General features: G+C 40.5%; 1 protein-coding gene across 8 annotated transcripts in view; it reads right to left on the bottom strand.

Annotated features, from left to right (window-relative positions):
• The window catches only part of ACER2 (alkaline ceramidase 2), a 44676-nt gene that overhangs the window by 13280 nt on the left and 13614 nt on the right, over positions 1 to 17782 (bottom strand). For 3 of the 8 annotated variants that reach the window (XM_038123924.1, XM_038123925.1, XM_038123930.1), the window contains 3 exons: positions 15390 to 15527; positions 13919 to 14119; positions 11203 to 13795 (listed from right to left, as the gene is read on the bottom strand). In XM_038123924.1, the coding sequence (XP_037979852.1) occupies positions 13765 to 13795; positions 13919 to 14119; positions 15390 to 15527 (370 nt within the window). In that variant the 3' untranslated portion in view covers positions 11203 to 13764. Of the gene's footprint in view, positions 1 to 11202; positions 13796 to 13918; positions 14682 to 15389; positions 15528 to 17782 lie in introns of those variants that run through there. The other 5 variants (XM_038123926.1, XM_038123927.1, XR_005255206.1 and 2 more) reach the window with 4 other exon arrangements.

Consider the following 17782-nt stretch of genomic DNA (forward strand, 5'->3'; position numbering starts at 1 on the left):
CTTCAAATTTTTTTCTGTTAGAATATCCCCTTTTTCCTGACAGTGTGGTTATTGCTAGGAACAGTTTAAGGGTCAGTCATATACTTCATTATGAATGGCAGAGCAAAGAGCTGGTTTCTCAGAGAGAGAGCCTGACATGAGGTCTTCTGGAGCACCTAAGCTGTCATTCAGCTGCAAACATGCCAGTGATTTCAAAGCTGATCCACAGTCAAGGCATTTTTTTCTATGCATTTTCTTCACACTATCAAGATGCTATCACCCACATATTCCAGTTAAATGATATAAAAAAATGATGGCTCATACTGCAGTTCTGCCCTTTCCATTTCTGATTCTAGCTGAGATACTAAATGGGCTGAAATTCCCAAGGTTGCAATTACTTCCTAAATGCTGTTTAGGTTCAAGAAATAACATCACTAACACTGCATACAGGGTTCTTTCTGTGATGTAATACTTTTTTCTGCCACAAATGCCACCAGGGGAAAAGACTTCTGTGACTTTCCCTCATCCATCTTTCACTCTATGTTACATTTGCCAATGTCCTGCCTATGCTATTGGTTTGACTGCTGCAGTAATCAGCGAGATCACAGAGTGACTTGTAATACTAACACCACATCTAACCTTCCCAAAAGGAAATAGCAATAACAGCAGTTTATACTCTTCTCTACTATAAATATGTAAATAAAATGTGGTTAATTAAAATAGTAAGAATTATTTGCTTATCTAAATGCTCAGCTTTATTAGAAACAGTTATATAACCTTATAGCAAAAACTAACATTTGCATTCAATTGCTGGCCAGGATAAAACGTGCATTTTTAAGTTATCTTTATTATTATTCATATTGCAGATAATTATCAGCTATAAAACAGCATGATACAGTCTGAGAACTGACTGATCTTTATTCCTCAGTTTTCCAAGTTGTCTTGGTTTAGAGGAAATTTGGGAGGAAACTTACAAAGGGGTCCCTCTAGAAAGCAGTTTCAAGCGGCTCCCCCACATCTGGTTTGGGAAAAGATTTCACCTCATGACACAAGCATAAAATATTGAATTGAAAAACATTTAGCACTTGTAAAAATGAACAAACTCTCACAATTTACAATTAAATTCTGATATTCATAGTTAAAAGGTATATTTGAGGTCAGGCATTCATCACAGTTCAGTGGAGGACCAGCCTTTCATATAATTTACAGCAATGTGCAGTATTAAGATAACATAGTCTTTAGAGAGCAGCTAATCTCCCCTTTCCAAGTGATGCAACACCTTTCACTTTAGACGGAGCAGTGCTTGTGGAAAGGTCTTTATATTATGACTTACATTAAAATTTATTTTGTATGCTCAGGTCCAATGTATATTATGTATTTAGACATTTCTATGCTGCTGAACACTGCAGCCACAAACTACCACCAGTATCAGCAGGTTAGAAGGTAACAGCTCTGCTGTCTGTATTAGTTCTCAGTGCTGCAATCACTGGCAGAGGTTGCACAGACAGAGAATTAAAGATTTAAGAACTCAGTCTAGGAGAGATATGAGTTTGAAAGCCAGGACACAGCAGTTTTATTTGCTGTGGTGAATAAGAGAGAGAGGAAAAAAGGAGAACTACAAAGACACTGAATTGTGAGAGCACACATCAGGGTAACTAGCAAAATAGGTAAGTAGCAAGGGAAGATTTGAAGAAAAAGTACCAAGCAGTAAGGTCAAAGGACAAAGCTGCTGTGCCACATGGTCTGCGATTGCAGAACACCATGCAAGTGCTCACCAACACCACTTATGATACCGGGACTTATTTTCCTTTCCTATGCATTTTATTACTTGTAGTGTTTCTGTCTTTCTGCAGTCAAGCTAAAACTGGTATTGGCAATGCACATTGCAGCTCTTTTCTGGCACACTAGGCTTCTTCCCTCCCCAGGTGATTTATTCCTTTCCTGCAGGGGTAAGACATACTGCTATCTATCACAGTTCAGGGAGTGACATAAAATTAACACAGAGCATAAGTAAGAAACAAGCGTTTGTTAGACAGATAGCAGATGTAACCTTACCTTTAGTGGATGCTTCATGTCATGCTGTATGAGGTGTTGCAGTACCATTAACCCTCTCCCCCCTCCCCTTGGGCCTGTGGAGAAGACATGAGCCAATTACCCAGTCTGCTCCTCAGGATCTCAACTGAACAGACTTCCTGTGACAGACACCCAATGCAAGGATTTTTGTCTTCAAGAGAAGACCCTTTATAAAGACACCTTAGTTTGACATGGGTACAGCACTACAGTGTGACAAGAAATATGTGCTGACCATGAATTGATGCCATGCTACAGTTCAGAGACCAGGGGATCCAACCAAGAGAAGCTATGGCTTCTTCATTCATTCTCCTGAATGGGTGAAGGATGGGTCACCCTGACTTCTTGATGGTAGGCCTCAGTTCTGCATATGGATTGTGATGTCTGGCTCCACAGAAGCAACATGAACTGTTGACTTTAGGCTCAAAGATATAGCTCTTACTTAAAACAAGGTATGGAAACATTGCATGAGTGTGTAAGGTAATATCAGAAAAAAATCTTACCTGCCTAAGCTTAAAATAGTATCATTTTGGACACAAACTTCATGATCTTGGGGAAAGACTCACAATAACCTATATAGTGTCTGATTGGCTTGACTTCATACCTGGTCCTCAGATGTCTAAGATACAGGACAGTGTCACTGACTTGAATGGGAATTTCCCTGATCACCTGCAAGCAGAGTTGGATTGCAGCATATCAGCAAGTCTCTGCAGGTATGGGATATGGTTACAGTAGCATTTAATAGGATTCACACAAACACATATTTGAATATGCCAGGGTGGTCCTATTGCAGTATGTTTTTAAAGGTGTTGGAAACTGATTATGCACTGCCAGAGGAAGGATTTACTTCCAAAGGTAAGACAGCTCCTTAGCACAGACAAAAAAATCAGTTCAGCAGCTCTTCATAACACTGCAGCTTCATGACTACCAGGAAAACCACAAGTTAGGGCATCTAGAGAATCCTGCTCACAGGTTTAACATTTAATTCTTCCAGTGACCCTAATAACTGCCAAGAGTTTACAGTGACCAAGATAAACCATTCCATTTATAAAACTAATGCAGGCTCTGGAATCAGATTGCTTCAGTCCAACTTTCAAATTAAACTTTTCTTCACATCACTGCCTCTTTATTTATTTCAAATACCATGATAGTACTACAAAGATAGTCCAAATTATATACTCCATTTTTCAGGATCAGGGTTTATTCAGATTACGGAAGCGGATTAATAAAAGTCCCGTTGTGATTACACCTCTCTATTTCTATAGGAAGATATAATATGCACCACTAAGATATTGAGTGACTTCTGCTGTGGCTTTTTTGTTTTGTTTTGTTTTTTGGGGGTTTTGGTTTTTTTGGTGGGTTTTGATTTTTTGGGGTTTGGGTTTTTTTTGTGGGTTTTTTTGTGTATTTTTTGGTTGGTTGGCTTTAGGGTTTCTTTTACAGCTAAATTCAGAAGGCAAGCCTAAGTTAGCATCTTCTCACCATTAGCCTGATCCATCCCTTTCACTGCAGTTCACAAATTTTTGCTAGTGGCAAACTAGGCAGCATGTTACCCAGGGGACTTCTGCACCATCAAAACCTTGACTCAGGCAGACATGTGAGTGCAGGACCAGTAGGAAGCCTTCCCCTACGATATCCTTCTTCCTCATACTGCACAAATGTGCAGGTAGTAAGTCTTGCACTCCGTTTGTCCACTGGTCCCTTCTGATTGTGTGACTGGAACAAAGTGAAAATGTAGCTACTGCAGCACTGGAATTTTGAGCACCAGGCTAGGCAAAAACTCTCCTGGGGCATTTTTGAAAGCCTGAGCCTGCTTTTGAGCTGTTCTTGATTTACATGACTTCCTGAGATGATTTCTAGCCCTATTTTGCCATGATTTCATGACAGCAGAATCAACTTCTCTCCTTTTAGCAAAGCAGCTTAGCAATTAACAAAGGTGGTCCAGATACTGTAGTCAGTGAGATAGACCACACCACTTCACAGTGGAGATATCATGTGCAGCTACGACAGCACAATATTGAAACACTGAGTTGTCTATTTGCCTAGGACACTACAATTCTTGCTTGGCCAGCAGACCACAGTAGACAGACTTACAAGGAGTGCATCACTCCAAAATGTGTTCATGTGGAGAATCACGTTGCAATGCTGTATGGGTTTCTACAAAAAACTAGGTCATCTTCCCTCCTCTGCAGTCCTCTTACCACACCCACATGTTGTTTTAGGTTTTTCCCTTCATAGTCTCTCCCTAGGCAGCTGTCTGCTTGTGACTTTTCCCCCCTGCCTTACCAGTAAGCCCATCATTCACAGTTTCCTTCCCACTTCTCTCGGACAACTTAGCAGTTACCTCTTGTCAGAGGAACATCTTCCCTGAACAGACAGTCACCTCCATCACAGCCCTCTTTTCCCCACAGATGTCTAGTAAGGGACTTGTTTTGCATCCCAGCTGTTAAATAATTTCTCCAAGTAGTCATTAATGTCAATAACAGGTATCAGTTCTATTTAAACACAATATCCAGCCTTGTGCAGATTTTGCCCTCTGATTCATTGTTCAAATAGGCACTTCTTTTATTTCTCTCAGAAAAGAGTTTTTTTGAGATTATGTCACTTGTCACTGTAAACTAACATCTGCAAGGGCTTGTAACATCTTTTTTCATGGAGAAAAGATGTTTTTACCTGACACAACGTGGTCACAAATGATACATTACAAACAGAGTGAAGTCGCACAGCAAATTAAAGAAATATTGAGTGTATGTAGTGTTTTCAAGTAACTTTTATCTTTTTTCATTAAATATACATTTTTTTTATCCAAGTGCTTTTGGTTTTATTTTGTACCTGTGTTGCTGAAGACGTGTCTTTCAATACTTGAACTGTTCATGCTGTGGCAATATTGCACCATTCTTTCTTGATCAAAATATGTTTTACCTTTCATCCAGTCCCATGAAAATCATCCAGAGAAAACTTCCAGACCTTTTATATTCTTTGAACTCTCCACAGTCCTCAGTGATACCAAAGTTATACGAGAATATGAGAATCAAAACAACTCCCTTAGAATTTTGTTCTTGTTTTGTGTAGGTTGTTGGTATTTTCCTTCTTTAGTATTTATTAAATGGATTACTTTCTAATTCTAAGAATATTTCACACGAGCTGCATGAAAAACAAGTTTTACACAGTTAACTGACTGCGTTGGTTTGGCACAGCCTGTTTTTTGGTAACAGGGGAGCCACTGCGAGGAGCTGCTAGAATCTGCCACCATGTCTGACAGAGACAATCTCTGATGGCTCTGAAGATGGACATGCTGCTGGCCCAATTAGAAAGGTTGGTAACACCTCTGTGATGACATATTTAAGAAGAAAATCCAAATAGTGCAGGTGGATTTTTTTTCCAGGGGTGGTGAAGCCCCATCACTGAGAGGCATCCTTGGCATGGTGCTTGGCAATGTGCCACCACCTCAGTGTGGCCTGTGGCTTCTCCTTGCCTGCCTGGCTGCCCTAGCCAGCCATGCTGCAGGTGAAAGGGTGGGGTGGCAGTGGTGGCAGCTTCCCCTTCCCGGTGCCCCACATGAAGAGAGGTGTTAAATAGTACCAGCACCGCGGCAGCCACCACAGCCTGTGCAATGGCAGTGGGGTTGCCTGGCTGGCAGCAGAAGCATGACAAGTGATTCTCCGACACAAAACCTAGACAAAATCAACTTCTTGGCACTGCAGGATCTTGCAAGAATCTTTGAATTAGTGGAACTTGTTGACAATGGTGCCTATAAACAGCAGTTTGTCTTCTAGTCAGAGGAGGAAGTGAGGACATATGAGGAAAACAACATGGTGACTCCAAGGTCAGTGGAAAAGAAAGAGGAGGAGGAGGTGCATCAAGTTTCAGGGCCAAGATTCTTCTGCAAGCCATGGCGAGGACCATGGTAAAACAAACTATCCCCTTGTAATGCACAAAGTCCATGGGCGATGCAGAGATCCACCTGCAGCCCATGAGAAAAGTGCTCACGCTGGAGTTGGTGGATGCTAGAGAAAGCTGTGGTCTAGTGGGAGACCCAAAAAGAGCAAGAGGGGGCCTTTGCCTCCATACTAGAGCAGCCTATTCTTTGAGGACTGCACCCCATGGACAAGTGACCCACAAAACAATAGTTTTGAGAAGACTGCCTGTGGGAGGAGCCCCACAGCATAGCAGAGAAATTGCTTGTCTCCATGAGTGAACAGAAGAAGATCGTGATTGACGAACTGCCCAAAATTACCATGCCCTGTCTCCCTGCACTGTTGGTAGAAAAGAGGGATGGGCTAGGGGGAAAAAAGGTATTTTAAAGGCTTATTTTACTTCTCATTGTCCTCCTCTGACTCTGTTAATAATAAATATACTTTATACCTTGAAATTTGAACCTGTTTCAATCAAACTACAACACTGGCTTAAGAGAACCATTGCAACACAATAAAGTGCTATACTTACTTTGGCATCGAGGTAATAACCATGACCTAAAAATACTAAAATAATGGGAATAGAGACAGAGCCACACTACTTCTCAAAATGTTTTGTAAGAAGCTTTAGAGAATGGTAGATCCACAAAATGGCTAGGGTTGGAAGGCACCTTAAAGATCTCCTACTTCCAGCCTCCCGGCCCTGGAGAGGGACACCTTACACTAGACCAGGCTGCTCAGAGCCCCATCCAGACTGGTCTTGAACACTTCCAGAGATGGGACACCAACAGCTTCTCTGGGAAACCAGTTCCAGTATCTAACTACCCTCACAGTAAAGAATTTCTTGCTAACATCTATGCTAACTCTCCTTTTTCAGTTCATTCCCCCTTGTCCTGTCACTACAAGCTCTTGTAAATAGTCTCTCTCCATCTTTCTTCTGAGTTCCCATTCACGTAGGCCACAATTAGGTGACCTCAAAGCCTTCTCTTCTCCAGACCAAACAATCCAAATTCTCTCAGCCTTTCCTCATACAACAGGTGCCCCATCCCTATAATCAACTTGTTGACCCTTCTCTGGACATGCTCCAACAGGTTCATGTCCCCTCCTGTGCTGGGGACCCAAGAGCTGGACACAGAACTCCAGGTGGGTGTTAGAGACTGAAATGTTATAATTCATGGCTCAAACATTGTCATAAAGATTTCTGCCCATTGTGGCAAAATTGTATAATGAAGCTGCAGCACCGAAGCTCACCCTGAATGGGTCTCCTGACTGAAACCCTGAACTGTGAGTTAAACTACCTAAGGCTATTCAAGACAAGAAAAGTGACACTATTGTTCAAAGCATCTCATGCCTAGGAAGTCAGGGATAAGGCTGGCAGAGCATTCACAGAAGCACCAAGCCCAGCAGCTTCAGGGTGGAGGCCAGAGCTCCAGGCTTATCTGTTGCTAGGTTTGCACAGATACCCCACCAGGGAAGAGAAGGAGAGCTTTGGCTGCATGTGAAGACCTCTGGTCAGAGGCAGTGAGCACCCATCCTCTGCTGCACAAACTAGCTCTCCCACCCCAGGAAAGTCATATCTACGTGACATTCAAGTGAGGGGTAGTTAAGGGGGTGTCATGGCCCATCAAAGGCCTTCCTAAAGGGTTCCCCAGAGCCTGCACCAGAGCACTGCATGTGATGCAAAATAATGCAACTGATTCAAAGTTGAACCTGGCCATGGCTCTTCTTGAGAGACAACTCTCCATACTGGATTGAACTATTGATGCAGCGTCCTTCTTTGTACATTCTGAACAGCCTGTAGCCATCCACAGCTGCACTCCACTCATGGGGTTCATCCCACTGAGTTTCAGTAATGGCAGCAAGGTCATAACTTTATAGCAGAACAGTGGCTTCCAACTCCTGCTTATTGCCCTTGCTGTGAGGATCGGTATAAAGGCACCTCAGCTAGACTGTCAGCAGTGTCACCCTCCCAGAGGTGTACTCCTTAATTCTTTTGAGATATTTCCCTGGTGTTTTTCTGTTGGCTCCTCTTACCTCAGGAGTCTCTGGCTCATCTCTGTAAGACGGCAGATGCGCTCCAGCACAGTTCAGACTCTGAGAGCCCTTGGCAGCACCCTGTCCCTCTAACCTTCGCCACTCATCCAACAGCTTGCCAGGGACAAGACTGATACTGTCCCCCTCTCCCATCATTTCTAGTTCAAAGCTCTGCCAGTGAGCCCTGCTAGTTCCCAAGCAGACTCTCCTCCTTTGCTGAGGAAAGTGAGTCCCATCTGACGTCAGCACATCCAGTGCTGTGCGGGCCTTCCCATTTTTAAAAATTAGCTCAGTTGGTTAGAGCATTGTGGTGATAACATTATGGTCAAGGATACATATCATCCCCATACAGGCCATTTGCATAAGAACTGGACTCAAGGATACTTTTGAGTCCCTTTCTAGTCAGAATATTCTATGTGATTTTGTGTAATGTGTGCTCTCCAAACAGACTGGGCTTTGTAAACTGTCAGTATCACAGCAGATTTCCCATAAGCATGATCATGGCTCGACCTTTGTGTTCCTGGGGTCTCCCTAACCTAAGAATCTACACAAATTTCAATGGCAATTACTTCCAGTAATGCCCACAATTATGCTATTATGTACAGGTGGTATTTCTCTGCCAGTGCAATCAGGCCAAGTAGTTCATCTTTACCATCTTTACCTCTGCCCACAATTCATTCTGTCCAGCCCATGGGCACAGCAACAAGAAAAAAAAAAAAATCAGTGTCTGAGTCTCCAGACTGTCACCAACCGTGGAGTCCTTTGAATCCTTCAGGGAAATCCCCAGGGCCTTGCCCTGGAAGAATATACCATAGAGTCTCCATCTCAGCTGAAAGATTAAGGCTTCCCCATGGAGTCTTACAACACTGATCCACCCCAGTTTGCCTTCTCCGTATGTCCCAAATTCTCGTAGTTTTTCCCTTTCGCTGTTTCCTCATTAGCTGCGGTATCTCTAGTGGCCAGCCCCGTCTTCCCTATAGGCCAATGCCCCTTGTCCTGCCCCTTGTGCTGCCCTTATGCCCTCAGACACTGGCCACTGACACCTACTTAACCTTGTGCATACCACATGGCCTAGTCTTTTGTGGCTGATTTCCCCTTTGGCATGCTGGAATAAACCTTCGCTGGCATTTATCATACAAAAGGCCCTTCTGCCTCTCTTCACTGAGCTAGCCATGGGGAGTATGGCGTGCAAACGTCTTTGTCTGAATGTCTACCCAAGCGGCTTTTCCACAGGAGATGCTTATTGAGAAATAGGTAGCAGCATCCACCATGCAAACCCCCACACTGCTACAACCAACTACTCCATATCCCTCTCCCAAGGCAGGATCAGCAGTGTCCATGTCCTATACAAACACATACAGCATCTCCAATTGCTCCTTAAGTATCTGTCTTCATGAAGAGATAGAGATACTGACCCTTCACACTCTACTCCTGTGTTTCCTGCACCTACCCTCTCCTAATGCCCTGAATCTTTGCACACTTCCTTTTACATACTTGCATCATGTTCATATCTATCTCATACTGGTTTTTAAGGCTAAGTTTCTTTCTCCATACATGCCTTTTTGTTTTTTCCAACTGCTGGTAATCCTCATTGGTACTGTCTCAAGGAAAGGATTTCTTCCTGTCTTACAGGATTTTTTCAGAATGATTTTGGGTTTTTTCTTTTTAATGAGGTGATGTTTTATTGTATTATATTTGACTCTTGATCCACACTAATCCTTCAGTTCTTGTACTAAGAACTTCTCCTTTCCTAGTTATTCTGCATTCGGCATTGTCAATAATAACTATATAGATTCAATACATTGTTCTTGCTTTTTGTTCTTGGTTTTTTTTCACAATTCAGCCAACCACCTTTGAATTTCAGACTTCTTTCTCAAGGTATCCACAAATCTTCCCAGACTTTATCAGTAACTTTTATGTGTGCACTGCTGAGCAATTAAACAGAAGGTGACCCAGGAAGGACTCTGCTGAAGTCCACTTTACACCTTTTTCTTATTTTATAATGGATCACCTAGCTCAGCTCAGGAACAGCTATTCAAACAATTTTACACAAACCCACAGACAGAACTTCTATGAAAAACAGATTTTCTAGCACTTTTATAACAATGTCCTGTCAAACCATACTAAGATGCTTATCTGTCAAAATCTAACCGTACAGTTTCTTCTATAGCCACATGGAAAGAAAATACCCTGTTGTAGAAGAAAACTAAATTAGGTAGACACAACTTATTTTTAACCAACACCTACTCACCTCCTCACTAGATGCTAGAAGTCTACAAACATGTTTTTATGGTTCCTGAGTTTGTGACATGGAAGTCACCTCCTTCAAACTGCAGTCTTTCTCAGCTTGCACTGTGTTTAACTGACAGCCTGGAACACAGCAATACAAGACATTGCCAACCAACCTCTCGGAGCAGTTTCTGCATTATAGGCTTGGAGCAAAATGTTGATCTCTCTGTGTTACACAAGAAAGTAATTCCTCTATTTCTGGAACAGGAGCATGTGAAATTCCTTCCATGTGTAAGGAGCTCCAGATGCTGTAGTTCATACAAACCACAGGAAAAGCAAATCCAGAACCTGAGCACTGCTTTGATTACCTTCCTGGTTAAGTTATCTATTATTTTAACCATAGCTTGTCTCAGAGGTCTGGCTTTTTTACCTGACCATCTTTTGCACAGTTTGTAGAAAATTACATCCAAGGCTCTTGCCTTTGTCAGATTTGGACAAAATAAGCATGGAGCTCTGAAGCTATCAGGGAAGTGAAGTGGTATGATGATGCTCCTCTCGTCTCCACGGGAAACCATGTCCATAAATTCCACAAAAGAGCAGACTGAGTGACACAACAATGTATGAACCAACCCACCAGCTGTTTTTGAATTTTCAGCAGCTACAGACATTAATTCTGAGTGAGTAACATTCTTGAATTACAGCTATGCTTTTACACAACAGTTATTTCTAGCTTGATTATAATTGCTTATGAGGACCCAAGAATGTCTCAAAAATGGTCTTTTACATGAAGCGAGAAGAACCATGTCAAAAGGGAAGCAGGAGGGGAAGGGCAGGTGCAAGGCTACTATGTAGCCACAGTCTCACTCCCTTAAGTTAGAAGTGCAATCTTCGGTAACATACACTGAAAATCCCCACTTTGTTCTCCCAGATGTACACACTCTGACCCAGTTTTGTCTATTTGTGGAAATACAGGCCACTCATTTTTAACCATTTATTGCTACTTGTCTTCATTGATTCACAGACTTGCAGTTTCCAAATATTTGTTCTAGTTGCAAAAAAAAAGTTTGATACACAAAGTAATCACTATCTTACTAATTAATGATCTTCTATCTAATGCAGTCTCCCTCTTCCTCACCGAGTCAGAATTGCTGATAACTGTGTAAGAAAACAATTATCCTTATAGTTCAAGGCATTATACTGGCAGCTGCATTCTTCTCCACAAACATGATGCCTGAAAAAGCAAACAATATTTGCTCCAAATACAGTTTAATGCTGCAAAGTATTACATGTTTTCCACAAACATTTAGTATACAGACTTAAATGGGAGACAGAAGAAACCCCCAACCCTACACCATTCCTTACATAGTACTTCTTGAGTTAATGACTGCGAATTGAGTGTTTGCTACCACTGAAAACTAACCACTCTTTAACAAAAAACTTAAGTTTAACATTAAAAGAATGATGGATATCACATGTCAATATTTACAATACACTCAACACAGTATTGCATCCCACTAAATAGACTAAAATACTAACTGAAGCTAAACACCAGGAACTAACTCACTTCCTGCTGGCAGGGAAAGAAAACATTTTGGGGCTTTAAAACCTGCAGGTGCATATAAATCACTTTATACTGCAATGTAATACAGCTCCTCGTGCATACTCCATCAATCTGTACGATCCAGTGCACAAACCCTTCTGTATGTCAATCATATACTTCTTTGACTACTAATATTATTGTGTAGGTGCAATACGTAAAACTATGAATCTTGTAAAAATTGCATTTTTTAAATTTTTTAAGTAAGTGTAGTTATATAGTTTCAGTTATATATGCTAACACTAATTTAATGTAAATTGCAATAGCTAAATGTAAAAGTGATGAGCTGGTGCTACAGAGAAATACTCCAAACAGTTCTACAGTGAAACTTTGAACAACACATAGTGACCTTTGTTCAAAAAATCTCCCATAAAGGGTAAAAAGACTAGATAATAAAAATACAGGAGATTATTCGTGGCCTGTTATCTGCATTTATTTGCTTCTTCAATAGCTGAATGCCCTACTGAGAATTTTTCAAACTACAAAATTACTTCTTTGTGTGTAGTCAGACTCTGCAGAGTAGAAGACAGCAACTGACAGCAGATTAACTAGCCCCCTTTGAGTCAGAGGTTGCTTTCAAGGAAAATATTAAGCAGAAAGGCTCCACTCTTTTTGAACAGTACACTATGTCTGCAGTTATTAGGTTCCCAAGCAATACTGAAAATAACTTACTTAACATAACATAATAATTTAGCAAACACTATCAAAAAGTCTTACTCAAAGTAGGGCCACATTTGGCATCAGAAAACTTAGCTGGGTTCCAGCCAGCATCCTACCTGTATAAGGATCTTATAATAGAACTTTTAATACCTGAGAAGTGTTTGAAGCTGAGCATTTCATAATCAGGGGACAGGAAGAAAAAGGAAAAAAAATAGCTGTGCTTAAAAGAGTAACAAACATCATTAAATAAATTTTTATAAACAGGTTTCATACAAAAATTGTATCACTGTGTGTCAAAAAAAAAGATGTTTCAAATCTACTAGCAAGTGGTATAAATATGAACTGTTCCATCATTGGAAAGATTTTATGCTGCTTTTATGATTTGACAGTCATCTGACAGTAGTCTACTCACCTATTTTGAAGGTCTCATGAAAAAGTCATATTTCACACTAACAATTTGCTTCAAGAGTATCAGCATACACCTTACTTCTTGCCTTCTAAGCATAAATTTTAATACAATTGTTTTAAAATTCGGGCTTGGAAATTCCACCCAAAGTTCTTGCTAAAAGCAATTTTCATAAAGATGATACAGTATAGAGTACACTTTTGCATTGATAAAAAACAACTACAACATAAGACATGTAAACAAAAGAGAAAATCATATTTCATGGTCTAATACTGAAAAAGGACATAACGCTTATTAATAAAAGTGTACATTCAAAGTCTTAACCTGCTTAGAGTTCTGAGGAATGTGAGCAGACCCTTTTTTCTCCAAAACTGCAGCTATTAGCAGCTACAATTGCTCATACTTGAAAAACATGCCTAACTTTGCATCATTTTTTAAACAGGCCTTGTATTAATTGCTTGCAAGAACTATAGCCATTCCTGAACCTCAACACTAATAATCTTAAAACTAAATGGACCTAGACATCCCTTACCTTTACAAAATGGACTGAAAAAACCCAGAAAATCAGAATCTTTTGCAAGAATGCAAGATTCAATATTACATCTCACTGCACACTGAAATCTAGGTCTTCAGCTTGGTTTTTGAGCAGTTATCTACTGTTTTCCTAAGTATAACCAGCAGAGCTCTGGACTATTTTTGACATCACTTGCAATGCATTGGTGAGAAGTCAGCTCTCAAATTAGATGTGCAGCTAGGCATCCATGAGTTTTTACAGTTTAATCACACTGTCAATCAATGCTGACCTGAGATTGTACTGAAGGTAATGTTCATACTTCTGTGAGCACTTCAATGCCAAATTCAAGACCAAACATGTCTCAAGAGGTAGAGAGGGATTTTGTGACATTTCTGCAAGAAGGAAATACAAATATTCAAAGGACAGTGGAAATACAATAAAATCCTCAAACTACTACATAGTTTTAGGGTCTTCTGTTAGCTCCCTCTGCATTTACACTGCCTAATTGCACTTATAGAGTAATCCAGCTGCAAACACTCATCTCCTGTTGTACTTGGGGAAGTAACCATGTCTTCTGTGATCCAAAGTGATGCACAGCCTGGGTGCCACACCAGGCTGGGAATAGCAAGGGCTTCGAGCACACTCTTGTGGCCATGTGTAAGCACAGCAAAATCAGAGCTAAGGACACAGGACGGCATGTAGGCATCTTGGACTTCCTTCTTTCGCAAAGAAAGTTACAAAAGTGGATCAAAAAGAAGTAGATCAAGCACCAAAGGTGACCTACTACAAAAAGATCATTCCTTGACCATGGTATTTGAAAAGAGCTTTTATCAAGAGAAATGCTACATCATAAACACAGTGCAAAAAACAAGCCATTTTGTTACTTTAGTGTTCAAGTGCCCCCATGTCCCTGCTTCCTCTCTCTTCTTCAGAGAGGAATGAACACAGTTCCCTCCTCTTCCTATGACACTGGAAGTGCTACCTATCTTAGGAAGAAAAGAAAATACAACACTAGTCATTTATCATTATATAAATATTGTCTGTTCTGGAACGTAAGTTGAAAATCCATCCCCATTCCATGGCTTCCAAGTTCATGTAATCTTCACAGATGTTTTTCTGTGTGCGCAGAGGAGGGTGACATAAGGAACTCCAATGAATGCCCACCTTTCACTGGGCCAGAACTTTATGACAGGGCCCTGCTCAGGGATCTCAGAGGCAGCATCAAAGTAAGCAAAGCAGACACATCCTAGATATGCCGCAAGGCAAATCAAAATGTGCCTGAGAATAGCCACCCACACACCAAGATAGGAAAGAAAAAAAAAAAAGGAAAGAAAAAAATAATCAGTAACATAAATTCAGTAAAGTAATCAAATCAACTGTATCACCATACTTTAAAATCAGCCTGTACTTCAGCATCTTCTCACAAGCCCCACACAGGATTGCTGTCTTTCATTTGCATGGAGGCAAAGGATATTTGGAAAGGAAAACCACAAAACTGTAGTTTATTCCTGGTCTAAACAGGTTCCAGTTTTTTGGCTTCTCTGCACCTGTTATACTTGTGCAGAAATGCTGAGATATGGTACCTCAAGTAAGTAACCATGATTTGCTGGGTGGTAAAAGATAAAGGGCATCAAAGCTCTTTACTTGCTTCTCCACTTCACATCATTAATTAATCACTGATCCTCATTCGTCATGAGGATTACCATCATTATCAATGGCAGTGTAAGTTTTCATAGTCACAGCTATGGTTTTTAGTAACCAGTACGGCAAGAAATTCAGTTACAATTAATGAACCTAGTGGCTTAAGAATATGATCAGGCCTAAATCTGCCACCCTGAATAGCACAAGACTTGTTGGGCTTATAAAATCTTACTATATATTCTGTCTAGAACTATCCAGAACTAGCCACCAAGCAGCACAGAAGGGTAATATGGTGAGAATGGATCACATTTGAATCAAACTCTGGACTTTATACGCAACACTTACCATACACAGTGCAAGTAGGGAAAGTTAAATGAGGACCAGATCTCACAAAACGCTTTGTCACTGATCCAGCAGAAAAGAGCTAGCATCCACCAAAGACCTGAAAAGAGACCCAGTTTGTATACACGCAGGTTTTCACACCTAAGGAGAAAAACATAAATAAATATTTATAAAACAATGCCAGACATGCATCATTATAATGACTCCACCATAAATTTACTTAAAAGATTATCTTCATTTACAGTCTAGCTCTGATGCAAGGCAGAGATGAGGTAAAAAACCAAACCTTTTTATCAGTAGCTGTGTTTTGGGTATTGTCTTAAATACCAGTGTACCAATGGTGGGCAAACACCAAACTATTCCTATACCGAGGAAGGGGTGTAACTAGTGATTAGTTACACACGCTGTTCATTAACAACCAGCCATGCAGCAAATGCTCAGATTTTCTCATATTTGTTACTGTATAAAGACTTCTGTTAATGCTAAGGCATTTATATTCCTCAGTGAGAGGTACTATTGTTCCTAACAGCACTAAACTATGAACCTAAGCAGATAGGCACATTAATCAATTTTGTTTATCTGATGGATAAAACTAGGCTACTGAGATGGAGTGTATACTTGTGTGTTCCGACAAAGGAAAGGGTGTGTGTATTGAGAATATGAGGGCTTCCTGGACATATCTGAAGGAGATAAACACATGCAACTGCATCCCATTTAAGATAAGAGGTTTGGCCTCAAGCTTAAGGTCTTTTAGTCAGGACCTGACTACCTGAATTCCAAGAGGTAAAGGCAATTAACCTGCATGGTTCAAAGAATTCAAGGCTGCAAAGGAAAACTGGAGGCTTACTTACCTAGTACAAGATCAGCCATAGCAAAAGTACAGACTGTAAAGAAAGGTTTGCTCAATAACACCATCACATGCTGCAAATTACTTTTATAAACTTAAGACAATGTTATAGAGTGTTCTGCAAAGGACTACTTTAAGGCAGAAAGATCACAACGAGAAGAGCACAGCCTGCTGATCTCTGTAATACTCCTGCGTTTTCTGAGATCACCCATAATGGAGTCTTCAGTTTCTACAGTAACTGTGCCTCAGATGGGGTGAGGACATGCTTGCTGAGGAAGCAGGAGACTGCTTTTACTACAGTGGAGAGACGTAATGCAAATACCACCTGGACGTGTAGCCTTTCTTTTATTTCTCAACAGACATAGACACTGATAAGAATTAAAATAGGACTTGTTAGCTGAGGCTCTAAAAGCCACATTCATGCTGCCCGGATCCTATCCTCCTCTATTCTGAAAGATAATGGATCCCACAAATCTTGCACTTCCATTTCCCTTTCATCTACACAATGCACTATGTTCTCTGTTTAACAAAACACAGTTATTCAAATGTCAGCATTTCTGCAAACACTTGTCAGCTCCAGTCATTTGTTATTTAAGGGACACCTAAATACACACTTCCAGCAGCATTGTCTTCTGATATCTTGGAACCCCCAAGAAAGCATTCCATCTTTTCTTCAAACCAGTGCAATGTTGATTGATTGAATTTTACACAGAATTTTACCCTTTCATCCTAAGGAATATTTTAAATTTTTAACAAGCTTAACCTTTTAGTCAAGGGAATAAAGGAACCTGCAATAATGAAGCAAGGCTCCCCCTCAGTCAGATTTCTAGTAGAAGAATCAAATAATAATGGTCAGACCAGAAACTACAGTAAACCTTCACTACACAAGGCTCAGAAGTCAGCTGAGCAACAATATTCTAGCATCTATCTGCACATGGAGGACATTATCTCCCTAAATAGCTACTAATTTGATGACATTATAATCTCAATGGCTCAGACTAGGCAAATCACATCCACCTTTCCACTGGTATCATCTTCCAGTACAGCTTTTTCTTGTTGTGACAGAAATGAGAATAAAGTTTAACAACTTATTTGTCTTTTAAGGACACTTGACTACCTTCTGCTCTTTTGATCACCTCCTACCCACAATACTTCCCAGCCACACACTCTGCTTTACCAGGTCCTCATCTAAGAACTTAATGCTCTTTTGTGACAATATTATCTCCTTATCAAAGACAAACATAAAGCAGAAAATTTTCGTTTGAAAACACAGTGGTTTTGATTCCCCAGATTTTTGTACAAAATTGACACAGCCTAGAATAGGAATAACAACGAGGAGTTTTAGTCTAAAATATCAAAAACTTCAGCATGGAACAGAAGCAACTTTTCTTCCCCAAATACCTATTTCACAGAAAAATTTTCACAGCAGCTCACTGGACTTGGATGCGAAGTCCCCTCCTGGATATGGTAGCACAAAATGGAAAAATAGCAAACCTTTTAAATAATGGTTAGATTAATTTTCCTCCAGCAAAAGGGGATGAGATGACTC

Source organism: Motacilla alba, chromosome Z (assembly GCF_015832195.1).
Source record: "Motacilla alba alba isolate MOTALB_02 chromosome Z, Motacilla_alba_V1.0_pri, whole genome shotgun sequence".
NCBI lineage: Eukaryota > Metazoa > Chordata > Aves > Passeriformes > Motacillidae > Motacilla > Motacilla alba.